Source organism: Haemaphysalis longicornis, unplaced genomic scaffold (assembly GCF_048455015.1).
Source record: "Haemaphysalis longicornis isolate Haplotype H1 unplaced genomic scaffold, Haemaphysalis longicornis Haplotype H1 scaffold_10, whole genome shotgun sequence".
NCBI lineage: Eukaryota > Metazoa > Arthropoda > Arachnida > Ixodida > Ixodidae > Haemaphysalis > Haemaphysalis longicornis.
This window is the reverse complement of record NW_027526204.1, coordinates 39,022,760-39,050,147: the sequence shown is the minus strand read 5'-3', so window position 1 is coordinate 39,050,147 and position 27,388 is coordinate 39,022,760. Positions and strand designations below refer to the sequence as shown.

The 27,388-nt window shown below is 45.5% G+C and overlaps 1 protein-coding gene across 2 annotated transcripts in view; it reads left to right on the top strand.

The window, feature by feature from the left end:
- Positions 1-27,388, top strand: part of LOC144158390 (ATP-binding cassette sub-family C member 2-like) — a 147,633-nt gene that overhangs the window by 47,124 nt on the left and 73,121 nt on the right. The window contains exons 3-9 of one of the 2 annotated variants that reach the window (XM_077689260.1): positions 2,496-2,633; positions 9,334-9,474; positions 14,304-14,435; positions 17,776-17,843; positions 20,737-20,853; positions 23,448-23,582; positions 25,580-25,736. In XM_077689260.1, coding sequence (XP_077545386.1) covers positions 2,496-2,633; positions 9,334-9,474; positions 14,304-14,435; positions 17,776-17,843; positions 20,737-20,853; positions 23,448-23,582; positions 25,580-25,736 — 888 coding nt within the window. The remainder of the gene's footprint in view (positions 1-2,495; positions 2,634-9,333; positions 9,475-14,303; positions 14,436-17,775; positions 17,844-20,736; positions 20,854-23,447; positions 23,583-25,579; positions 25,737-27,388) is intronic. The other variant, XM_077689261.1, reaches the window with a different exon arrangement.

Genomic DNA, 27,388 nt, shown 5'->3' with positions numbered 1-27,388 from the left:
TTTATTGAAAAATTCATGGATGCTTCGTTTTTTTGTAGCAAATGATATTCTACATCTACTGCGGAAAACCGCCGCCTGCTGTTGCCCGCGCCACCTCCTGGTGGCATATGAAAAATCACGCGGCAATACCAACGAAAGGTTCCACAAGCTAGGTTCCGCGTTCTGTTGTTGTTCCTGGTGACTGGGCACATCCCCACGTGGAGGATTGGCCAAGAATCGGGCGTGAGAAGGGCTATTGCGGCCGCCTTAAACGCCGGAAAATGATAAACCTAGCGATTTATACGCAGAAAGAGAAAACAGAATTGGTTGGAAGTTGTAACTAGAGTTTGGGATAGAACAACTAAGCTTTTTGGACCGGAAAAAGTACATGTAAGTATCAGAGTTTACAGGGCAGGCGTCTGGTCTCGGAAACATAGGCATGAATGGCTGCAGCCACCCCTCGACGTTCTGCTTGAAACGAACGTGGACCACGTCCATGCGGTTCTATAAACGTTGTTGTCGGCCGCCTCGATTCACGCGCGTCGCCGCTGTACTGCAGCGCTGTCATCAAGGAACCCGGCCTGTAGCAGTAGAACGCACTAAATTAAATCGCCTTGAGCAAACCTTTAGCGTGTTTACCCTGCGATGAGTTCGACGGTACAGGAACAGAATGAGAGGTGAGTGGGAAAGCAAAGGGTGCATTTCCTTGGCAAATGTCTACCGACTCTCGTCTTTCGACGACATTTTCAACGAAAAGAGCAGACACGCGGCCAATTTTTTTTCAGAAACCTTTAACAAACGAACACAATGCCATTATCATTACGGTATCCCAAACATTATTAAAAGCTCTAAAGCTCTTTTTCCACACCATCTTATTGAAATGCACCGCAGCAACCTTACCAGATAAACCTTCAAAAGGAATAGCCGAAGCTTAACACTTCTCAACGTTGTTATAAACAGCGAAAGCTCAGACTGTGCATAGAGTATTTCGTGAACGTGTGCCTTTGATAAAATTTCGCAATCTGCCATCTAGCCGTATGTACTGGATGATTCGATTCATCCTTCCGCAGCAATTAAGGGCCCGCAAAGGCAGCAGAGCCATTGTCCACCATCGATGGTGGGTCTGAAGTAGGGCTGAAGGAAACGTTCTTGTTCCGGTGATATTTTTATCTTTATTAAGCCCTATTAACATGAACGTGCTCGCCAACGATTGTATTTTCTTTGAGAGTCAAATATTGATAATATCAAGAATGCATTCAAATATCGAAAATTAATTGTTACGATGGTGCGCCCATTGGTTCATAAAATTGAACCAAATAAACCAGTTTTTTTCGCAATTATTAAAAAACGTCCGCTTTAAAGCTTTAGAAATCACGGTAAAAAATAAGCATTTTTGTGCGTCCTTATTAGCAATTATGTCACCAGTTACAGTTATATCCGCAAAATTTCTGAGACGAGAAAAAATGCCAGAGGAGAAAAATGTATTATTAAACTGAAAATGCTCCAGACAAGTATATTTATCTGTAAATCACATAATATTTGTAGGTAACATCTGACCCTTAAGGCTGCCAACAATTCTGGCCCTTGTAACGAAGGTGATTTCTCGCAAAAATGGGTTTGTGCGCTCAATTAATTTACATCAATTTAATGTTAACCATGGACACTATTGGCGCCCAGGATTACTTACACTAGCACGGACATGACGGCACGTGAGTTACTAGCCATTTTAGCACAATAAAAACTTTCCCTGAATTAATTTGACGGCAAATAACCCTCAGTTGAACGTACCACTCTGTGACAAACTTTGCAAAGAAGTTCCGCAATATAAAAATTTCAAAGTGTCTTTCTCTGATTGCTTAAGGGTGCGGATTCTTGGGCGAGTTGGTGCTGAATTTCAAAACAATCCCTAGCGCATGCGGATGAGGACAAGGAAACAGAACAGACACCACGGAGTGCTTCTTAAACTCCAAGGAAGCGATCTCTGGTGTCTGTTCTCTTTTCTTGTCCTCGTCCGTATGCGCTATGAAATTTTCTGCTCTGGTTGCTGTTGTACCAAATCTATTCCAAGTAAGATATCGACGGTTATTCTCATTTTGTAAATGCATAAAACGTAGTTTTTGGGCTAGAAGCACCGCGCCAAAGCATCTGTAGTCTACAGGCCTGGTATTACACTGGTTCCCAGCCTTCTGTGTTTTCGAAAAGTTTACCATGTGTATGAGTATCTTGTAGCCGTTTGTTTTGTGTAAACTGGATTGTCTGCATGGGAGTCGCACTGAACTATTTGTAAAATAAAAATAAATTCTAAGCAGGACGACATTACCCTCATACAGATATTTAAATAACTCACACACCACCCGAAATGCACTAAGCATTTAGAACCGTTCTAAAAACTCGCAATCGGCCCGTTAAATTTGTACCAGAGTTAACATGCGCAAAACAGAGAAAACCCGCGACTGTCTAATTTTTTAATGCTGGTATCGAATCCGCGAAACGTGGTATTTTTACTTTCTTTACAGATATTATCCCTCCTCATGGTACTACTGTACAGTGGAAAGGCCTTTGAAGTATTCGAGTCACAAATTTGTGGTCTTGCCCACAAAGCAACGGTTTTGTTCAATGCCGGAATCGCTGATTTTGTTGCAGCCATCACTGTCGTAAGCATGACTTTTGTAATGTTATGCAAATAACAGTTTTTATTGTTTTGGAGGTGTTAATATGTTCCTCTTGTCTTGCATTCCCAGTATGTCCTACTGTATCAGTTGAACTGCAAAATGTAGCTATAACCGGATGCGAACTGTGACCCACGAACTGCCAGATCTCTGGGAAGCCTGCGATTATAAAAGAAGTTTTTAAGCTTGAAAGGCATTTTGTATCACAGGAGATGCAGAAAATATACGTACAGTGTTTTTTTAAACTTTTCTGGGCCACGGATCCTCTCGCCGGAGCAGGAGTGCGCCCGAGAAGCGGCGCTGCGGTCTCCGCTGCCAGGTGGTTACGCTGCTAAAGAGATAAAGGTTGGGCGTTCACTCTTGGTTTCTTCTGTAGCAGGCGCGTTACCAAGCGCGGCGCGCTGCCAGTTTCTCAGCTCAGGCACTGCGTAGCAGGTGGCGTCGTGGAGGACTCAGGATGAATTTGGAACCAAACGGTTTCATTTACAGCCGCGCATCGTCCAATCTTTGCCATTTTGTGTTAGACAGCGCACGAACTCTTTTTAAGTGCGAAGCACTTCTTAGTCGGGCCTACTCCTGCTTCCACCGCCGTCCTCCGTCCGCAGCCTAGCAACGGAGCTAGCTACCGTGCCTAGCAACGGTGCCGGATTTCCGACGCGTGAGGGCGCTCGCATAGCGCCTCCTCTGCCCCCTCGCCTACTCTCCTAAAGCCCCTTTACTACTCTCCAGCTCGCAACACCCTCTCTCGGCACGCCAGCCAGGCCAGTACACTATATAAAAATAAAACAGCATCCGGCGCCAGGTTTCGATCCGAGGACTTTGCGGCCGCAGCGCGACGCTCTAGCGACTAGGCCACGGACGCCACTTTTTTTTTTTTATTGCCGTTTGGGCACAACAAAACAAGTACTACACAATCAGCCCTCAGGGCTGAGAAAAGAAAGCAACATACAAAGAAACCGCCGAGCTTTTAGCTGGCGGTTACGTTTTTGTGAACTTTCAATACAGCTAGTTCGTTCATAACAGTGATCACATCATCATCATACTCCAGCTTAACAAAAACTTCCCGCAGTTTACACACGTGCTCTACAAAGTGGTTGCCCACCGATTTTGCATTGACATCTGCATTTCTCACATCCATTCTGCTTCTCCAAATGCTATGTAAACCCAGAAGGAAAAACAAATCGTATGGTAAAACATCAGGTTTCACACGGACTAAGCCACGGACGCGACGCTGATGGCAGTGTTAGTAACACACCTTATATCTTTAACGCATTCAAACTACGTCGTCAGCGGCGTGCGTTGGCGACTCAGCGGCGTTATAGCGGCTGCAACAACCCTTAACGGTCCACTTTAGCGACCACAAGGCGGTCGTAATGACCGTCGCATACAACGACAACACAAACAAGTGCTGAAATAAATACTGTCGTTTCACTTTACTTTGCGTGTGTGTGTGTGTGTGCGTGATTACATTCCCTCTCGAACATCTCTCGAACATACACGTTAATTCACCAAGGTTTCCGCAGAGGGACAAACGAGGCGTGTTAAGCCGAACGTGATCACGAGGGGGTGTTAATGTAACTAACGGGCAAAATGCCACCAAACTTCAACAAACTCCCCCTCATAGCATCACCCCGTGCTTCGCACTTCCTCATACTCTCCTTCGGGGAAATGCGGGGGAATTTTTTCCAAGCATGCGAAGTTGATTCTTGGCATTTTTTAGCAAGAATGAAATATCCATAGCAGGATACACCATTTTTTTCTGCCCGTGCACATTCGAGCATACGCGATGCAACAATGAAAATAGAGCGTATCCATTCGTGTTATAGAGGGGCCTATATCATAGGTTGAAGATATGCGACCAAGCGTCCATATAGGTCCCGTGTGCCCGAGAAGTTTGCAGCATATATTACTGGTGAAAAACTGCAGTGGTAACAATATACACTGCGAAATCTGATCGACTATGCCCTCATAATGGTGCCGGTGTGGCGTTTTATTTTTACTCTCGTGGTGGCAGCAGGCGACGGTACCATAGCGTAGTGCATTATCTGTGCCCTGCATACAAGGTGTTCCCGCAAATGGCATGTGATGCCAGTTCGTCTGAGTCTGATCACGACCCTGGAACCACGTGATCAAGCTAGTGTAGGTGGTTTGTTTACCGGTTTCATTAGGTGGTTTGTTGAGATCTGTTGAAAATTACAAACACACTTCTTGAGAATTTTTAGGTGTCACTGACATTGCTTGTGGCCTAGTTAATATTTCGTCTTTTACGGAAGGCACTTACTATTGCGTCCAAATTTGAAGATACCAGGTGAAGCAAGAAACCAAATTGAAAACGATAACAGTAAGTACAGAAAACATTCACCTGTACAACATCCAACATAGAACGTCTGGTGAGCACAAAAAACTACCACGCTGTGATGATTCGCACTCAGCATTCTTATGACAACAGAATAATATTTCATTAGATTGGGTTGGGTGATTTCGCGTCGATATCGTTTTGTGATTTTCTCAGTTGAGTACTAGCAGTGTGTTAGAGCCTCAGAATGCTTACAAATCACCGAAACTCTAAAAAGCTGGGTAATACTTCTAGGCTCAATTGCTACTACTGTAAATTGAGAAAACGACTATTTTGTTGAGCCAGTTATTTTATAGTGTGCAATACTGTTCAATGTTGTCGAACCCAACACATTGTCGAATCCTGGCTGATCAGAAGACGTTCCAACTGAAGTTTAAGCTTGGTACCTTCTGGATGAATCGACCATTGCGCGAAATTTAGGTAATGCCTAAGATCATTTGTTATACCCCACAGAAATATCCATTGGTTAGCTGGCAAACTCCACAGCCCAGAAACTAAAAAGATACTATACAGATTTTCGATTATGTCAAGTGTTTAAATTGCGTCTCATATTTTCTGCAATAGAAATATTCTGTTGCAATATAGCATTGAAGTTTCACATAAAATTTTGTTCTGAAATTTAGGCACAGGTGACTGATGTAGAGACTAAGCAGCTTGGACCATTTCTTCAACCTATTTTATACGGCCCTTCATAACAGGATTGGATGCGCGCTTTGTTTATTGTGTCATCCCGTATTCTCGAATGTGCACGCGCAGTAAAGAAATGGTGTATCCCGCGATGGATATATCATGCCTGCAGAAGAAAGCTTGAAATGTAAACTGGGCATGCTTGCAAAAAAGCGTTCAAGCGCTGTATAAAAATAAAAACTTTGACGTTGCGCGGCTGTGCACGAAACAGAGTAATTACAAATTTATCCTGAGTCCTCCCCGACACCACCTGCTGCCAAGTGCCTGAGCTGACAAACTGGCAGTGCGCTGCGCTTGGTGGACGCGGATGCTTCAGAAAGTAAGCAAGAACAAACGTCCTCCTCACTCTCTTTACCCGCACAACCCACTGCCACCGGCGACCGCAGCGCCTCTTCTCGTCTTCACGCCTGCTACGGGCACAGGCGCCGTAGCTTAGGCAATTTTCACAAAGGATGTACACTGCATATGCACCCTTTTATGTCGTAATCAAAACAAGGCTTCATCACGTAGTGATATTCGCTCAGAAAGCAACGTTCTGACCTTTTTTTGTACTCTGCCGGCAAAACTTAATAATTAGGTTTTCGGCGTACAGAGTCGGCCGTGTAAATATTCGCTTCGCTCCCGAAGTAAATGAGTTCTTACGTTTGATGGTGCCTTTATTACCCAAGCTAAGAGGTCTTTAGAAAGAAGTCATTACCTGTTACCTATCCTTGACTTGTAAGGTTAAGAACACAGTCATACCGATGGATGGCGTCTTGGCCACACCTTATGTGGGTCACAAGTATAAAAGGAGAAGTACGTGTCTGCTTGAGTACGTCGGTGCTTGTTTACATAAAAAGAAAACCCGCATCAGCATCATACAGGTGGGCGTATATACAGACAAACGAAGACGGGCATCGGTGCGGTACGTTTGGGTTGCCTTAACCGTTTTTTAACGTCTCTCCATAAACGTACGACTTCTATCTTCTTCGGCGCAAGTACCCAAGCCTTTTGTTTCTGTTTCTTCCTGAAAGTAACCCGAAAAAAAGGTTTTCTCCGCGTATTTCCCGTGCGTTCTGGTCTACATCTATCTTTACTATCTTAGCTTGATGCCACCCAGTAGTCAAATATCAAGAAATCAAGAAGCATGCCTCCACGGTGTTGGAATAACACTTCAGCGATAGAACCTACATAATTTGACATTGCTGAATAAGAGGTGGACACCCGAATAATTTAGAAAAATTTGCATGCTAAAAAGCCACTGTCATTCGCGCTTGACCGGAAAGGTTGCAAAAAAGAATAATTGCGCTCATTCCATGGCACGTGCTTCGCTTTTGCGTTAGGAAACAAAGGAGCACGCGCAACTGGGCAACACATTTCCGCGCTCATAGTTATACGGAAAGCGTACCGTTTTGCGGATACAGAAGAACGTTTGGCGCCACTACTGCCGCGACATTTCAATAAGTACAAGTCGCAATAGTCTTACGCGGCGGTGCAACAGTTCCCACCTATAGACAGGCTGTTCGGCACAGTAGTAAAATATCTGAAGCAACGAAAATTTGCTCATTGTGAGGCTTAGCGCCCCGAAGCTATATGTGGGTAATTACGCTCGCCGTAGTGGAGGGCTCCAGATGATTTTGACCACCTGGGCATCTTTGGTGCGCATAAATTCCGGCAGACTCGCGTTTGCGCCTTTCGTCTCTGTCAGGAAATCATCCAACGTGGCTGGGATCGAATAGTGTCACATATCCCAAGCGGCCTGAGTGTCTGCGGTAGTGAAAGCTGACCAGCAATGGCGTACAGCCCGCAGATAGCACGCAGCAAAATTTAAGGAAGTAATCGCACCGCACACTCAAAAGAGCACTGCGCTGCCTTTGATGCGACACTTGTAATTTGACACCCAGTACTTATAACAAATGCGTAGGCGCCTTCAAAATTTTCTTACAATCGCCTCCCCAACTTCACTGCCTCCGTTGTAAAGCTGCAAATTTGATATATTGTCAGCCTGTTTTATTATTTATTAAATAACGTCTTCTTGTGCAGCAATAAAGTTGAGTGACTTGCTAAAACATAATTCCTTCAAATTTTGAGCTCTTAAGTTGTCGGCACGGCAACCTGCTAAGCGTAGCAGACAGGCTTGGCTTCTCTTTCCATTTATGCAAAACAGTTTGGCAGGAGAGAAAGAGGAGCGAAAATGTCGAGCCTGAAATTTGACAGGAACAGCGGCAATAAAGTAACCGCAGATGTGACAGCTATTGACCATTCTTACTGGAAGTTCCTATAGGTATAGAACATCCGACGACAAATACCGAATTTGCACGATTCTAACGCGCACATTCTATTACTACGCCCAGCATTCGAATTTGATCATTGGTTACAAAAGGGTAAAAAATAAAACCGGATTAAAATCGGCCAACAGAAATTTGATATACACGACCCCTCCATGAATCCACTCCAATACAATCCAGACTATACCATCAGCAAAAGGTGAGCAAACTCTGGCGCACCCATTTTTCTGTCGGCACACCCAACCCAGCTGTTCCACATATTTCGTATGCTGCAAGTAAGATCTTGTTTCAATCGTAATGGCTCTGAACACCTGCCACTATCTGAAGCGTTTATCACGCGCAAGGTACTGTTACGTTCTTGCATTTCGTGGCACCGAGTAGAGTCATACACTTTGTGCGTCCACGAGTTGCTAGCACGCGATTGACAAAAGCAGTGCCATATTTTCACGCAAGGCTTCAGCAGTCCTCGGCTAAACTGATTGGAGAACTTGAAGACTCCCAAGTGGCATTTGTATATTAGCAGCATATGAACCAACAGCCCGTCACGCCTAAAGGTATGATGTTCAGGGTATCGGAAATCTCAAACACTTTCTATTTTCTCTGCTACAGTTTTAATGCAGCAGAAGCTAAGTGGGCAAGTTTAGAAAGCAGAAAGATTTTTTTTCTGCTCCACTTGCGGGCAATAAATAAAATTTGATCTGTCACGTGCGCGATGTGATGTCATAGATCTGTGCGCAGCTTAAGCGCCAAAGTATTTTTTTTAGTTTTGCTACCAAAAATTCACTGCGTTCTACAATCGTGGGTGCGGTAATTGTCCAAATACGGTATCAAAATATTATCAACAATCAGTACAAGTTCACATCGACCATCACCTTTATAAAATAGCACACGTCTTCGTCTGCGTACACTTTGTACACCGTCTCCTAACTAGCACTGCTACACGGAGCACTTCGGCTTGCTGGGCTCTCTGTTACTACTGTGCATGGCAGGCTCCGTTACGTAGCACAAACACGGCGCTGAAGCTGGTGAAAAAAGCAATTTTTTAGACCCTATTTTTAAAAAGGCGTCTCTCACCGTTCCAGCGAATTCGTAACAGATACAACAGTGTGAGGTTTGTTAACGACTGCATGTTTAGTGGCTCCTGTCCTGTTATTACGGGAAGTTAAAAAGCTGTTTCACTTCCGCAAGGCACATCGGAAATCTCGAGTGTTGAAAGGGGAGCCAGCGCTGTTTTCTTTGCGTTACCTTGTATATAATGGTACTTTCCGGTACAAAATGGCCAAATTTGTTTATATTGTTATTCAGAGGAAGCACGGTATTTTTAGTGGATTGATTGAATTTTCCGTTCCCCACCTCATCACTGTCCCTCCACCAGGCGATCATCCTCGCGGTGTCTCTGTACCGCTTTTTCCATGCCCAGTACACCTCGGCACTACTCTTTTTTGTATTATGTCTCATGTTTACTGCTTCCGCCATGGACGTTTTCACCTCTACCAGTCGAATGGCAAGTAATACGGTAAGCACATTTTCATGTTCCACTGTCTTGCGGTGACATGAAACAGCGTTTAGGCTCTGTATTAAAATAATATCGAACTCTACATGTCCGTGACCCAGAGAAAACCACATCGAAGTGGAAGTCAACAGAAATCATCAGTTTCACTAATGTATTCTTTATTCACCTGTGGACTTCACAATACACCATGGAACAATCACAATACTCTTGGCCGTTTGCATGCCTTTCCAAGTCCTTTGTCTTTCCGGACTGTTCTCGGTTTTAGGTGTTTCATGCGATTTCATGTTGGTCGCAAATTCTTTAAACAATTCAGTGTACAAGATAACTCGTCTCGTTTAAGAGATCGAGTTATTTTGTTGCACTTTAGGTGCAGGGTCCTGTGTCCAAGAGCCGAAGGGTTAAGTAGACGAGTGGTAACACAAGGAGGGCCATGAACACGCTGGTCTACGACGAGTGCGGAAGAACAACATAGCGCAAATGTTGGTTAACATAAAATAAGGGAATATATTGATAATCAATACTAAATAGGATCGTTCGCCCTGACCTGCGATGGCGGACAATTTCTGCGAGCTCTGTTGGCAAACATTGGTTGCGTTCTACTTTCAAATTCAAATTCTCACAAGTAACAGCGCGTGGGTGCATTCACGTTTTGAATAAGAGGAGGGCTGTGTACATGGCTTCTTTAAAGCCGGCGCGGCGCATCTTTGCCTACAATGTAGTGTTAGCCGTCATTCATCTAGCCCTGTTTTGTGGCCGCTCGCCGTTCTGCTCGTACGTTCATCACTCCAAACATGTAAAAAATTCCACAAAAAGCGGCAAGTGTGACTCTTTTCAAGAAGAGGCACCGTTAACTAAATGTTTGTTATAACACGCACCATGTGCGCCAACACTGCCCCAGTCTCCCTCCTTTCACCTACTGGCACAGCTCATTCGTCCTGAAAGACCGCGTATTATCGTAAAAAATTACCACTGATTCATGTACGCTTTTTTTAGTAGAACACAAAGACTGCCGGGCAAAAAAGTGAAAAATTTTATCAAGTAGTTATAAAAATTGATACATGCAGCACTTCAAAATGCCACATTACGTTGTTATCGGACACCATCCCCTGGTGCTATTCTTTTACCCTGTGCAGGTATTTCGTAGCGGTAATATGAAATGTAACCTTAAAGCAATACCACCAATTCATGCGAAATTTGTTCAGTAGAATGTGACATCGCCTGCAACCAAGGTAACATGGCTCTTTGGGACACAAACAGCACTTCCTCACCATGGAAGGATCTGGTCACCCTGGTATAGTTGTTGCTCTACACCTCGCTAGACTGACCAACGAAACAGTTGGCCCTCAGTTCGAAGCAGCTGTAAAGCATCCGACCACGGCGGTTGTGATGCAAACAATACATCATAGGGTGCTAAGAATATCTCGGTCCGTACGGAGAGCGCCCTTGAACGCTGAGAGTCTGATAAAGGTGTTTAACCTCATAAGTTACTTCCATAAGGCGGAAAATGGTACTTTAACCTGAACACGTTGAACGCGGGACCCTGGATATGGAGAGAAACTGTGCAGTACCATTAAAGGGGCTCCCTCACAATAAATGGGATATTATAGCGCTAACAGATGCCATAACAAGAAAATGCTGCATGGAACTCACTGGAGTGATGTTCAGTGCTACCGAGGACATCAAGACGAGAAAAATTGCGGGGTTTGGATTCGTTTTTCATACAGAAAAAACAGACAACTGGCAGGAATTCTTCAGCTATAATGAAAGTGCCGCTGGCGCTTTGTTCAAGTTAAACAAGCGGTACAGGATTAAGATAGCACGAGTCTACGCACCAAAATCCAGTTACGATAATGAGGCCATAGGCAGTTTCTACGAACACATCGAATCTGTAATGACGAAGAAAACAACACAGTTAACAGTTGGGATTGGAAGGGTGCAGCTTACTGGGCCAGTTGGGAGATATTGACGGGTGGGAAAACAGCGATAAATGGACGCAAAACACAAGGAGAGACAAGACAACACAACTTTGGACTAGCAACTGAAAATTGAATAGGAGAAGCCGTTACACCCTGTGAAAAACCACGCCACCGGGTGCGCCAACACGTACGCGTGAATCGAATAAAAATATGCTAATGTTCACTTAACTACTTCAGCTTTCGTATAAGCACCGCTCAAGTTTGAAGGAAGCTGATTTCTTTATTGCTGAGGCTAATAGACGTTGCGCTAATGCAGTTGCCTTCCTGATGTTGTCGTATCAAGAACGCTTAAAGAATTTCCATCTCATTCTTAGTCCTGCCTTTCCCAAGAATTGTTACACAAGCAAATAATGGTTCGCACTTGCATGGTCGACAGTGCAAGGAGCTGCACACCTTGTCTATTACTGGAAGGGAGAGACATGGTGCCATTTCCGCGGCCGTTGCCTTGCTCTTCAACCTTGAACAGACGCTCCTCTTAGTTTTTTTGTTGCCAACACTGCTTCTTTCGCTCTCTTTGATAGGCGCACATAGACAGACGCCGCCACCGCTGAGCCCTGATACTCGCCGCGAAAGGGCTGCGCCCTAAAATCTAACAAAATAACGAAGCAAATTCGGCACTCATATTCGCATTCAGGAAGAGAAACGGACCAAAAAATCAAGTGGCCTCTGCTTACCCATTAGTTGTGCATTCTTGTTGTTTGAGTCCATACATCAGTGTGAAATAGCACAAGCATACAAATAATTGTTTAGGGGGGGGGGGTGGGGCGGTTGGTCGCCTTTCTTCCACACTATTTTTAATACCTATTTCGTGTTACTGTAACAGCCCGTCCACCTAGTATTTTTTATTGACCGCTGGTACCCTTGGTTTCAAAACAATATTGGGATAAAGTAAGCTTATGGGAGTCGACTAATGTGAACTTGCATAAGCCACGTCCAAAGTTCAGGTTTTTTGGAATGTTCTTCCTCTATATATGCCACGTTTAGGCATTCTTTCGTTTTGGCCGCGAGCCTCAGTCGAGTCACCGACACGCGGACAGACAAAACTTCGCGTTCTTGTACCCAAAAAACACTTCCGCTTTTAAATGTTTTAGAAAGCTGGCAGAAATTTATAATGCATGAACACTTAATCCCGCTTCATCGGGGAAATAAGCTGAGCTCGATAAGTACACCGTGCTCCGAGTTTAGGAACAGGGAACATGGCAATTCCAACCCGCCCGACGTACCCCATAACCACCGTGCTTTACATTGGAACCGGTTCATCGTTCACGTTTCCTCGCTTAAGATGCGGCATAGGCTGCATCTACCTCGTTTGTTTCCGGCATTATAGGCCTTGCGTCGCCACCATTCCTATTGCACCTGTTTTGCCGCGTATTCGGCCCCGCACTCTCATCCAACCCCAGTTTATAGCGCGTCAAAGTGATGATGGTACACATAAAGAAGCCGGACGGACGCGTCGCCAGTAGCGGTAGTGCGAGCGCAGCTCAAGTCTCCCCATAGCCCAGAATCGGGACTTGACGTCCCGGTCTTCACATACGTTCTGTAGTTATTTATTTATCTGTAGCGGGGTTCTTCAATCGATGGACCCAATTGTCGCCGATATGCTTACGTATTAAAAAAGAGCACCATTGACTATGACTGGACTCCGCGGATCGACACCTAAAGGGTGCAATATATGTACAGCCTCCCAAATTTTTAAAATTATAGCGAGAGCGACGAGCGATCTGCATGTCAGCGCCTTATCACTGTGTTCACCAGCGAAACAGGCGAGAGTGCCCGCACGCGCATAGAACTATCTTCTGTGTTGAGTGTCGTCTGCTCCGCTGTTCTCCTCAAGGCAACACACCCCCTGTGTGTCTTAGCTGCCGCCATAGGTAGCTAAGCAGCGTGGGGCACAAGACTTCTTCATAGGATTTTTTTATCGCATTATATCGAGCAGCGGCCTGAGCCCATTCCAGTCAGAAAAACCCATCCCGTCCTGCTTACGCTGAGCGGGGCAAGTGATCCGAAAGAAAAATCAAACGCGCATCTCATCAAACGCGCATTTGAGCTTCAAATAATTACGGCTTTTCGTTGACAAAGTCATTCAGATGTAGTGGCAGGGGGTGTACCACTCTCAAGGAAACAGCGTAGCAGACGACACTCACACGGCAGATAGCCCTATAGGCATGCGTGTATTCTCGCCTATTTCGCTGCTGAACAACGTGAAAAGGCGCCGACATGCCGATCGGTCGTTGCTCCCGCTATATTATTATAAATTTGCAACGCTCTACAACACTTTACCTCAGGGCGAACAAACCAGAAATCGAGGCGACAGATTGTCGACAGAAGAGTACTGAGAGTGGAGGCGGACACTTGCAGCAGATAAAAACGAGCAGCACAAACTCAGTTCGACCATGTCGTCACAAATATTTGCTTCACAACCTTGAATCGGTGTTAGTTTGAAACTTCCCCATTAACATTTTCTTGCGAATCTGTAAAACGAGAGGAAAGTGATGCTGAAGGATCGCAGCCTAACTAATCCTTTTCATCGTCGTTCACATCTCATTGCATCCATTACAAATTTTCATAGCAAGTTAACGATAAGCATTCAAACAAAGATAAAAAATTTGAAAACGCATTGACTTCTTTCATTGCGGTTGTAGTCTCGTTAAGCTCTCGTCGCACGTGTAATTTCGTAATTGTGCAACAAACACAACATAAAGCCTAAGGCCATTATGAGCAGTCATTTCAACACATCTGCAAGAAAATACTACACCGCTTATTCCAGACTTTTGGACCCGTGATCTTTTGACCTCGTGAGGATTGGTGTGGTGGTGGTGGCTAACAGTTGCGGTCCACGTGTCGTGGCTTTTACAGATATCTGCGGAGGAGGGCAGCTTCAAGAAAAGCCTTGTAATCCTCAATGCCTTGGATGTGTTTCTTGCACTTGGGAACATGTTCATCTTCAGCCTGAGGGACACCTTAGTGTACAGTCGCACGTCATGCAAGGTATAACGCAATTCCGCAATTCCTTCTAGACACTACATAAAATTTAGTATAGTGTTTTCTGGCTTCGCCTACGCTAAACGTTAAAGTTTTGTCCCATACTGTGCCAAAGCCTCGCGGAGAGTCTTAGAAGTGAGTTTTGTCGGTTTTTCTTTGCGAGACCCTTACGCTTACGACGCCATCCGTTAAACCGAATGCGAAGCGACTTACGCGTCTGGCCTACCGAACATGGTCTTTTTTACACTCAACCATATCAGCGGTACCACACGCCTTCAGGTTAATATTAACTGCAAAGCATGCAGCACCTCATACAAACGTCCTCCTAGAAAAACATACTACAGTTTAAGCACCGAAGCCTCGGGGTATTCGTGTTGGCTAAAACACACAACGTACAGAACCAAAATACGGGGTAGAACGTATACAGTTTGGTCGACTCGTAAACAACCGAGAAGTTTCTTTCGAACAAACGCACCGTACCTAACTACACTGCGAGGCCGACGCGCAAAAATAACACGCGATCTCTTGGCGGTTACCTGTCATGAAGGTGGCATTAACTTCCGGCGATTGGTGAGATTTACAGCAAGTCGCTTCTTTCTGGCGCAAGTCCACAAGGGTTTTAGCAACAAATTTTGTGCATACCCAAAGAGGAGTCAAGTCGTGGCTAGTGACAACAAAGTCATCAAGATTAGACTAAGCATAGTTGATCAGCAGGCCCACACTGTCGGAATCCATCGTGAAGCGAACGTGTCAAGAGCACGCGCGCGCGCACGCGCGCAGGCATGCATGCACGCTCGCACGCACACGCGCACGCACACGCACGCACACACGCACACACACACACACAAGCACACACACGCAAGCACGCACAGACACACACACACAGACACACGCGCGTGCGCACACGTGCACGCACACGCACGCACGCACGCACGCGCGCACACACGCACGCACACGCGCACACGCGACACGAGCACACGCACACACACACGTTCGGACCCCGACCACATGAGCTTAGTTTGGCCACTCAACGCTATCACGTTCGTTTTGCACTCCGCGAGGGACACAGGAAAACCAGTGCTCGTACTTAAAGGTACACTGAAGGGGTTTCTAAACATTGCGAGAATACTAGTGCAAGTTCTAGTCTGGAGTACCTATGCCATGCCTGGCTACGTTTACACGACTTTATTCAGTGGGCAAGCCAATCTGCAAATGCTGTCTTCTTTTCTGAATCCTCCTTGCTTATTTCCTATGACGTTTTTTTTATGACGCTGAAACGATGTGGTTTGACTTGACTCCGTTTCTACATGGCTCGCCGACCCTACGACTAAATTAGTCGGCCGGCCCCAGGCGAATCGTAGAATTCGTTCGCTCAGTTTAAACTAAACCACAACACGTTTGTGCCGTGATAGATAGATAGATAGAAGCAACTTTATTGTAGTCGCCTGCAGAGCGACACCACCATCAAATGGCGCCGCGACGCGGGCCCCTACGTCTTCTCAGCGGGTGGTCTTTACTTGACTACGGCGCGTGCTACTCCCGCGTTCGGTCGCCCTTGGGGCAACGTCCCTACGGTTTCGCTCGGCCTTTGTCGTTCAAGAGCCGCCGAGACCTGCTGGACGGCCCAGGTTTGGATTTCTTGGTCGTAGCACTTCGCCGCAGCCGCGAGCCGTGAAGAATGTTTTTTTTTGTATGCTAGTTTGTAGATTGTATGAAGTTCCAAGTCCAGGGCGCTCCACACAAGCGCACATGCGACACTTCGCTTGCTGGTACGCTAGTAGAAAAATCGAAGGCTATTTAAAGGTGGGAGGAGAGTCAGCGAAGTAATGAAGGTAGTAAGGAATTGAAATAAACCCACCTTTTATTTACAGTACAAAACCAAGGCATGGGAAGCGTTTTTTTTCGCTAGGTGAACTAGCACAGAGGCCAGCAGCAGGACCACACTTTCGCGATCGCTTTTGTGCCTAAGGAATGCAGTCACTAGAGATTACATAATTGTGCAAAATTGTGGAACAGTTAGTGCACGAGCGATATACACGACATACTTATAGAAGCTGCTTTGAACAGGCTATACAGGCTGCTTAGAAACAGGCTGATTAGAACAGGGTATACAATATGCACTTTAAATTTCCGTTCGTGAGAGCGCTGGCTCATGGCCGAGTGGTCTGTAGCGTTAGGTCTGTTGTTTTGCAATTCGCAAGTTCAAATCCGCGATAGCGTAGTTTTTTAAGTTAATTTATTGCTTATCGCGCAATTGAACATGTTTGTTCTGTAACGTAATTTTTTTCGCGAACGAATTGGCATAACGCGTGAAGACGGACCCTGACGCACTGGAGAGTTCCCGTTGGCGTGGTGTTGTTATAAGCACCGACTGCTTCCGGTCCGTCCCAAATCACCGACCCTTGGGCTGACGCTAACACGCCTCCTATGATAAAGGCTCGAGCTGGGCACGCTCCAAAACTGGGGGAAAAGCGCTTAGCCTTTGTGCGTTCCCGGTGGCGCGGAAACGCTCCGTGCAGAGCGTACGAGGCGGACGAAGTAAATGAACGCAGAGGATATACGCCTTGGCTAGTGAACGTTACGATTCCCAGATATCGCCTTAGATTTTCTTTCAGGCGTTATAAAAATCTATATCGCCTTATCGACCGTACAAACAATGAAAAGTGTGTTTATTTGCGCCAGTGTACGCAATGCAAGCAAGAACAGAAGCTTCACAAATTCACATCAGTGTTCTCTTAAGACGCCACCGAGCGAAGAATTTGCTCTTTAGAGCAAATTACTACTCCAGGAAGAGCAAAAGCTTCGCGCCCTCAGCTCTACTTGTCACCAGGTTTAAACACAGGAATACGTAACAGTGCTTGCGTACAATGTTTGTCTACAATCGTTGCAATGTTTTATTTCATAAATTATAGGGACACTAGAAGCCAAAACGAACATGTCTCGAGATTTTAAAGAATGTTAAGGATATCCAAGTGGCCAAAATTAATCGCGAGCCCTCTACTACGCATCACCTAAAAGCGGTACTGTAGTTTCCGCGCGCTAAACGCCTAAAATTTGGAAATTTACAAACATACGTATGCAGGCACACGTGCAAGACGTGCATGTTTTCTGCAACTGTTAAGACCCCTACTTCAAGGTAAACTGAGCACAAGAAGGGCAAATTAAGAATGAAATTTGTAATATGCACTCAGTTCATTCTCCACCTACAAGCGTTCTAGGGACGAGGGAAATGTACGCTGTACTAAACTATTGTTTCCCGCACGCCGCGATGCTACTCATGAGAATGTTTCTGTGGAGGTTTCTAAATAGGTAAGGTGCCCATTGTCCTTACTTTCTTACTTGACAGTTCAAGTACACAGGAGAAGAAGAGTCGTGGTCCCCTGTGGGAGTTTTTTTCTGCACTCCAGTGTACAGGTGAGAGTTAAAAGATCGGAATTTCGTCATACACGTCATACGCACACGATCGCATATTCGTAAGCGCACGCTTCTCTTCTGTTCACGTTTACATGGCTTCACTATAGAATACAAAGTAAACAGAAAGCCAAAGCTGTCTAAAGTGAGAGACTGGAATGGGAGCCCAAGAAAGCGTAGGACACTGCGAAAGCATAAGAAACTGCATCAAAACGCAAACAACCATATCTACGTTCAGACTGGTTTTTAGAAGTTCCCTATATCACCCCTCAGATACTCACTTTCCGCCCGTAGAAACGAGTTTGGAGGCTTCTCTCTGCTGTACCAAAGGTCGAGAAACATTATATTTCCGCCTTTCCTTTGGGTCAATTGAAATGGTGAACCGCTTCGAATTTCGCAGTTGGGATGGCAACCTTGTGGCATATAAGCAGCAGGCTGAGATGCCTGAGGTGTCTTTTTTGTTTGCAGAACTAAGGAGATGCTTGCCGGTAGCGTCCACAATGGTTGCTTGGGGGGTAGTGTCACGGGCGGTAAAGAGGCGCAAGCTATATCACCTGAATTTGATGCATTGTACATTCTACGCTGGTTTTTAAAACAAAGGAGGTAATTCTCTCAAACAGTGTTACCAACCTTCGTCACGCTAGACCACTTTACTGACACGGTCATACATTGAAGTACAGTGGGGAAGGGATTTCTTGCACAGAGAAAACTTCGCAGGCAGAACATATATATCTTCGTTGGTACAAGAGTTTGTGCGTCCAAGTTGCACTTACCTAGTGGGCATCGTAGTTTACAGGTGGCGGATACTACCGTGCCCGGTACTTTTAGGTTCTGTGTCCTGCGAGGGGCACACACTCAAGTATACACTGCGGTAGACATAAAAATGGAGAAAAAAAATGTCTTCGCGACAGTAAGGCATCATTTAAATAGGTGGCGGGTGGGGGTTATAGAAAGTCAAAGGGTAAAGTAGCCGACTCATTTCAAGGATCATGATGTGGCCGTTCGACTTAGAAGTCTTAGAAAGGGAAGGGTGTTCTTGAGGTCACGTAGGATCTAGGGTTGGGGTCCAGCGTTCTTGAAGCATCTTGCTATTCCACATTAAGGGCAGCAGAGTGCCATGACGTGAAGAATGAAAGCGGCTGTGCATTAAAGCCTGATCTATGTTATCAGATCATTGTTTCACGAGAGAAATGTGATAACGGCTATTTCGGGCCACAAGCGCAGGATCTCTTCCCCACCAAGCTTTATAGAAGCTTGGTGGGGAAGAGACAATGCCGGAAATGAATAGGTGTGTGTGGGAGGAACGCAATGTTTTGCTAGGCTTTCGGGTTATGCAACAGCCATTAGGTAGGTGCTAGCGAATAAACATTCAGAGACGAGAGTTCAACCGACCTTTTATTTCGACACTCGACTGAGGAACAACCCCACAGGATGATGTAGATTACGGGAAAAAGACGATGGAGATCATGGTTATGGAGAAATTGTGACTACTACTGATGATAGTGGCGAGACTGATGGTAGTGTGCCGCCTATGGCACCGCTGGTGACTGTGCACAAATGCAGCACTAGAAGCAGCACCAAGAGCGCTGACTGCGTAACCGAAACGGCTCTCTATTTATTTAGCAGCTCTGGAAGTTTCAGTAGAGAAGGTAAAGGGCAAAATCGGGCGATGTTTGTGAGGCGGAGCTTTTGTCTTTGCTCTGACGTGTCCGAACCGCTGCCAAGGATGAGGCAAGCGCTGAAGTAGACCAAACAACCTAGATTATTGAGCATAATCCCTCTTGTGAGTTTGGGCCACCTGAGTTAAATTTGGTTTTCCGGTGTATTATGCGGGAAACGGTTTTGTGAGTTTCAGATTGATGTGGGTTTGAGACGTGTCAATATGTACGCTGTAAATCGAGTGGCTGAGGCCCCTGTCAGGCCCACTCCGCCTTTAGTCTCATCCTCGCCTTCGTTGTGCCAAGAAATAAGAATCAAATACTCGATTACTCAAATCATGAACTTTATCATTTGGAATAAGCGCGTCAAGATTCCTAAAACACACCATTGAAAAACGAGACCATATATTAAAAAACACTTCGGTGTACTTTGAACTTTTATGCTTTTACTCATTACGAGTTGTATTTAGGGAGCAATAACCTGCTTAATTCAAAAAATTACCCCATCTCACAAGAACAAACACGTACTGCGGCGCAGAAAGGGAGAGGGAGCAAATAAAAAGACAGCGGCCCAATGTAGTTCAAGAGAAAAAAGCGCGCGTGTTTGCGCTGCGGTATGAGGCTAGTTAAGTGCCCTCGAATCACATGCGCAGTTAGTCGTTGCAATAAATATCGTACGCTTGTGTACCAAGCACTTCGCAAATAATTCAGGTTTTACTGAAAGACAGGTTGCAGACCTGGCGTTGAAGCCTGCAGGTGATTCCTTCGGCTACATTGTTATCTGGATTTAAAACCTTCAAATACTTATTGAACTTTAATCGGCCAATTGCCACCTACATAAACCAGTGCCTATTTCCCTTGATCGCTGGCCTCTTTCGCGGAGAAGCTTCAAGATTAAAAGGTGCTGCGTATGCCGGCAGCTACAAAGTAAGCGCACTGATTTGCACAGCCTTGATGTTTCAGTTATTAACAAATCGTAAGTGACGGACCGCACCACCTACTTTCGAAAAGTATCAGCAGCGGTATACGACACTAGAAAATAACATTAACCATTTACTGGACGACAGAATGCTTCCCGCACAAGTACCAATCCTGTCAGTTCGCAAGAATTGATGTGGAATTTGCACTTCTGTTACCCCCTCATGCAGCATCGCGCTGGTGCACCGACAATCGCAATGCCACGCCAAAGCAATTTTTCAGATTTCTCGTTATTGAAAATCCTATTTTTTTTCTTTCAGGAACCTCAAAAACATGATCACCGGTTCTCCAACCGGCATTGACCTCTTGGTAAAACCGAGCTTACACACTCAATGCGCAAGGCTAGTCCGGAAGCTATACGAGAAGTTTGGTAAACGGTAGGTGCGTCCTGTGTGGGCAAACGTGTCTTTCCAAGCACTTTAATGTTTTATTTGGGCAACAAGCTCAGATGTCCTCGTTGCTGTGAGTATGGGGCAACGTTGCGATACGATCAGCTGCCTGCGATAATGAAGTGCAAAAGTTAGAAATATCAGAACTATTTTGTCAACAAATAGTGAAACGTGGCCGCTGGGAAGATTGGTGAACTGACGAAATACATGTCTTGGCTTTTGCATGTGAACAGTTTTGGCCGTGAGTGAGAAATAATTGGTATTGTTGCAAGCGTTGTGACATAAGGTAGATTGGGTCCGATAGTCTGATGGCAGATATCCTGGGCTTCGTCTTGAGATGACCACCCTATAGAATGCGGGCAGAACAATCGCTCTGTGTACGGCACCAATACAGAGAATCGCGGTGCACAAAGCGTAGTAGCCCAGCTCAAGACATCGTTTTTCGACGGTGACTTCTTTTAAGTATTCACATAGGTGAGCTTCGTTGTAACGAACCAGAACTTTCAATGCGATAGAGAACGTAGATATTACATACGCTGCCTCGAACTACAGCTGATTGAAAAATGGGCATCTTTTGGGGGACAGCAAAAGGTTATTCCCGCTTTGCGGTTTCTATATGCGCCGATCCCGTGTTTGCGTGAAATCGTCTGACGAAGCTCGTCAGTCAACAAATCTCCACACTTAGTCGCATTTACTTGTACTAATGAAGCGCTGCGGCGATGCCGAACCATTTGAGTTTCTTCGTATGTATAGGTATCTGATATCCTGCCACAGGTGAATATTGGCGTGCTAGTGAATAAATTACACCTCATATCTTACATGCACTATTTAAACAAGACGTTTTCATGCGTGAAATACACCTCATTTTCTGGTAGAATGCACTTGCAATTACTTTATTCGTGGTGGAAAGTTGTCGGTTCTTGCTGGACAAATTTTAGACAAGGTGGTCCTTCTTGGGCTACCTAGACAAGAAAATGGTGTCCTGCTGTCTGCAACTCTCTCGATTCAGCCACCCGGCCAACGGTTCAAGCAAATGCGTTAACTAGACGTGGATACAGGCCAAAGCTTCTAGAATTATAAGATCTGGTAGCCGACGTCATATGTGTCAACATTCTTGAAGAAAACTGAAAATATTAGTCAACTTTAAAGCAAAGAATACATACATAATTACACCTTGGACCTGTGAGCTTAACTTACCGATACTAAATAATTAAATACGTGTTTAAAGCAATGTTAGACCCCGAAATCCAGAAAGCACGCCAGGTGGCGTTGTACGTCTAGTAGTAAAGAAACATAAAAATAGATGGGGTGTGAGCGTTTGAAAGTGCGATAATTGAATTGTTTTAGCAAATCTCCATACTGGTCACCTTGGAAAAAGTGCGACACGAGGGGAGGGAGTGAGAGGTTGGAAGGGGAGAGATTATGGGCCATTACGGGGCAGCGATAAAAAAAGGCTCTCGTCTTTATACGCAATTAGCTGTGAATCTAGTAGATAAGCGGATTATTTTTATCTACGCGATCCCAAGAAGGACCGCCGCAGCAATTGGCACCTCGTTAACTTTCTCAAGCATTTTGCGAAACATGCGACGTTCATGTTTTCTGAGCCTAAGTAGACACTGCTGTGTGAATTCCCACCTGAAATTTTGCATAAAAATACCGTAGAGGTAACCTTCGTCGGAAAAAAATGAAAAATTACCGACGAATCACGTGCAACCACACTCTACTGATTGCTTTCCAAAAAAAATGAATGACTGGAAAAAATCCTGTGATAAACCGAGCCGGATAGTGGCGCCAATACAACTTCAAATAAATCCTCGAATTGTTCTTCAAGTTGTCGCACACATCCAAGGTAGAAGAACTGATTTGTTGGGAGACGGTTACTTGGAAAACGCAAGTGGGAAGGCCATTTTCTTCGTGATAGTGGGTATGTCAAATGTGAGGGTGCTTATAAATATTACCTGGTATATCATAAGTAGCGCTTGAAATGGAACGACTCGCAACAGATTTTATTTTACAGGTTACTGCACTTTCGGGGTTGACCTAGGCACCTGTTCATTCTGAGTAAATATTTGATTTTACGCATAATAGAATCAGCTGGGAGTTAGCGCCGTCGTGTGTGTCTTCTCTTGTGTCATTCCGTTTCAAGCGCTACTTACGATGCATCAACACCAACCAGCCCAACTGTTAATACTATACCTTGTATGTCGGTTTAGAGTATATGGAGCGTGTCCGCTGTGTTTTCTACCAGGCAGCTCTCCTTTCGGCGTTTCTGTAGCACGGTGTTGGTGCTATGGAGGGCGCTAAGGCCCAGGGTATTTTTCTGGAAATCCCCTTAATTTGCTCCGTATACTATAGCAATGGTGAGCACGGTAACCTCGGAGCGGTCATTGCGGTTGATCCGCTGGAAGTTACGTTAGCAGTTCGATTCAGGTTTCGCGGCCGGTGACTGTTGATAGAGGAAACTCATCACAGCCATCATCTTGCCGTCCCCCTTAACTACATGTAACATGAGGTAAATACCCAATTACCCTATTAGGCGTCACGCATAACCGAAATTCGTATATCGGTTTTATATTCTACAGGCACACACCTTATTCCCGAAGCAAGCGCCGCTTTGTCTACGCTCTTTGGTGCGTCTTGTGGGCTGACTGCTTCTGGATCATAGCAACTAGCTTGGCTTACTATCTATGCGTGATCTCCAGGGCGGTCGTTCTCGAGTAAGTACGCCTGCCTTGCAAAGGAGATGGCGAAGGTCTACTATACGTTTTTTTACGGATCGGAGATAAAAGAGCTAGCTTGTAGGATGCGATATGTGCCGCCGACCTAATGAAGAGTGTTTTTCCAGGCCCCAGTTAAAGCGTGTACAGAAGTAAACTAACTATTGCCAATCTCGTATCAATAACTAGGCTTGTAAGGGACATAACCCATTCAAGCTAGTAAGGTGTTTTTAATTAAACCATTACTGATGTCGTTGGCCTAAAATGTGGCGTCCTAGGTCCTGCCAGAAACAGGGCACGAAAATGGCGGAAAGCATTGCACGAGAAAAAATCCCCCGCCAAAATAATAGAACAAAGCTTCTGACTTTAAATATATGCGAGCACCTTTGATACTGCAGGTTCAGGAAAGGCGATAAAAACGTTGGATAACAAACTTTGAAATCCCTTCACGCAGAACGTTGACAGAAGTGCGAAAGCTTTCAAAAATTGGCAGCATCTTCCACTCCGTGGATGATGGCGAGGGTGCAGAGTACGGGAACTCGAAATGATATCCAAGTTTCACCCCGAGTGACATCCGGTTTGCGGCCCGACTGTCGTTCCATTTGAGCCATGAGTTGCATCTTGATTATTCCCCAAATGAAACTGCAACTCACGGTTCAAATCGAATTCCGCTTGATTTTCGCTTGATGGTGGTGTGCGCACGGATGCACGCGGACGGACATTGGGAGGTCCTTAGGTACTCCGCGCCGTTACAGGCGAGGGAGTAAGCTGTTTTACTCTCGGGTACTAACTCACGGTCGTAGCCCAATGGGTAAGACGACTGACACCCACCCTGTCTCGTCTACCAGACACAGGCTCGAATCCCGCCGGTTCCTGTGTGATTTTTTGCGATTGTAAATGCTATGCGCACGGACGCGGACGGACATTCTGCGTTCGTAGGGTACTCCGCAACTAAAACTAAAACTCCGTCGAAGGTGCGCTAAACCTGTACTATATTTGAGTCCTACTTTTGCTGAAACGTTGTCTAATAGGACGTAAAACATTTGAAGACCCGCATCGCTAACGAACAACAAACCCCTACTACGATTTTTCGAGCAATGAATTAACGCATCTACTAACGATCGAAATGCACACCGATGCGTGGTTTATGAGGTAAAGGTTTACTAACACACTCCTTCTTTATAATCGATGCGTTTATTGTCTTATCTAGAAGCGCTCCTCTTTTGCTATTCCCAACCACACATTTTGACACAATGGGGGCCTGTTTTCACGTACGCACCGCGTGTACATAGACATATTTTCTCAGAGCTTTTCGGTCAACCAACCATTCTATGGAGAAATGCATTAGTTTTTTGACAGGCTTCCATTGGTCGCACTGAGAAAGCTTTCGCACTTACAAAATTTCGGTATATTGGGCTCACCAAACGCGCAGTGTTCGTCTGTGTCGGCGTAAACACAAATGCTACCACAAGATGGCGCAGCTGCGAAGAAGATAAATTGGGCTCGTGTGACATTTGTGCCCAGGTTGCCAGAACACCACCAAGGTGCACTAAACTGAGCACTAATGCAGCACCCTGCAACCACAGGCGAGAAATTTGCCTTCTGCGTGCGCCGTGATAGGCGCTCATGGCAGCACGTTCGTTGAAGTCCTGCGCACAGAGGGGGGACCCTCCACTGGGGACCCTCCACTGCGAATTGCGGCCAAGAGCCTCACACAGGATCTGGAGCCTCGTTTCGCCTCCCGCATAATGCCTTCCTGCGAACAATACTGTGAAACGCCGCTTGTAGCACCGCAAACGCTTCGTATGCGCCCAGGGAGTCGACTGAAATCTCGTTCTAACTTCTCCGACCAACAGACCGTGTTTTGAACAGGCTTCGGTTTAGTGGCCTAGAAGCACCCGTGTTTGCTTTCAAACATCCAACAACGTCAACAAAACTTTGCAGCGCTGGAGAGCATTAGCTGTAGTTTTTCAGTAATTGGTACAGCTTTTTTTCAGGGCGCTGATCGCAGGAACATCAACTATGGCACCAATGGTGCTGCTGTTCGCGGCGACGAGCGTTGGGGAAGGAGCTTTCATGGTATATATGAACCATTGCAGCCAGCGGTTCACTGAGCGAGTGCAAGTGCTCTGTCAAGGCGCCATTATCCGAAAGGTGTGGTCCTGGCTTTGTTATTACGCTTGTGAAATGATTTAATAAAATATGACACTTTGGTAATTCTGAAAACTACTTTTATCAAGATTAACCGAGCATCTTTGGAAGTGTTAGGGGCGTCGTCATGCTAAAGTGAAGAGACACCTGTCGTGTTAATTGTTATTGGTTGGTTTTGTTATTGTAATGAAAGCAAAATAGTTTTCGTAAACAGCCCTGGCGCCGCTATTGAGAATCATCCACTGACTTTGGTCTAGTAGAGCATGACTCTCTGGTTAGTTTCTATGCCATGAGAAGTGGGAAACCCGCAACAGAGTCATTCAAATAACATTGCAAGTTTTAAATCTCCCAGAACTCCTTAAACCGAATAACTCAGCGAGCGCTCAGGTCGAACGCACAGGCGTTTAGTGGCATCCACCGCAGGTTGGTGCAAGTGCTTAGCGCAAGCCGTAGTCTCAGGTCACTGCTAGATCCTGCTCTGGCGCTTGCTATGAAACTCGCGGACGCCTTCCCTTGGTCCGAAGTTTCATTATATATAGCCCGTCAATAAATTTATTGTCCTTTACAAACTTGGGCTAAACTGCTCATGCTAGTCTAAAGCAGCAGATGTGGGAGTTTATTTTCTTTTTGATTACACATACTCAGAAACGAAGTGCCGACAATAAATTATAGATATGGGAAGGACAGATCCAGCCCCTTTTACCCCATATAAACAACGAGATATGAGTGGGCACAAGTTGAAAATGCAACTCGCACCTCCAAAATGACATGCATGGTGAGCAAGTCGCAGATGGCATCTACGTTTAGCTCTTATGCACATGGGTACGACGCGATAGGGTTACCTCGGCGCGGATGAAGCGTTTTCGAGCGCAGTGGCTGCGTTTACAATTCATGTTTTGCAATTCCTGCTGTTCAGTAAGAGAGCAAAACCAGAGGCAACGGTTTCTATTCGGCGTATCAGTTAAACACCAAGGACATCTGCTCTTGTGTGGCTGAAGATGCCGGCGCGAAAGATGGCGACTGGGGGTGTTGTTCAAGATGGCGACAGTGTCAGTGTTTCAATGTTTTATACTCTTGCATCGTGGCTGGTCTGAACTTTTATTGCCCTCTTGCTAAGAGGAAAGAAGATAGAAAGATTACCTTTATTGTGGTCGATATACTGAGAATTCTAGAAAAGAGAATAAACAGATGGTAAGGACCTGAAGGCTGAAATCCGGAGTACAGGAACCGAGATGCAGCGGCTCTTTTTCTTACTCTCTTCATAGGCTCACGCTGAAGTGGTGTTCTCGTGTGGCGACGGAACTGAATTACATAACGTTTCGGTTGTTGTTCCCTGAGCAAATGTTTAAACTGACCAGGTTCCCCGTAAGAGGTTATAAGGATGCAAGTATTTAGCAGTTTTTGGTAATGTGTGGCGTTCCTTACAGTACGTCTTCGTCCATCTAGGATTGTGTATGTATGTGTTGGGTGGTGTCCTGAGCAGAGCCTGCGATTCTTCGGCGCTGAAATCACCATTTGGCAAGGGGGAGGACGGTTTTTCCAGCCGTAGGCTAAAGGGACGTTCTTCATAGTTACCGGGAGTGGAGTGGTGTTCTCACGGTAGCAGGGAACATGGTATGCGAGTTCGCCCGCTTTTCGGTAGGCTGCGGCGTAAG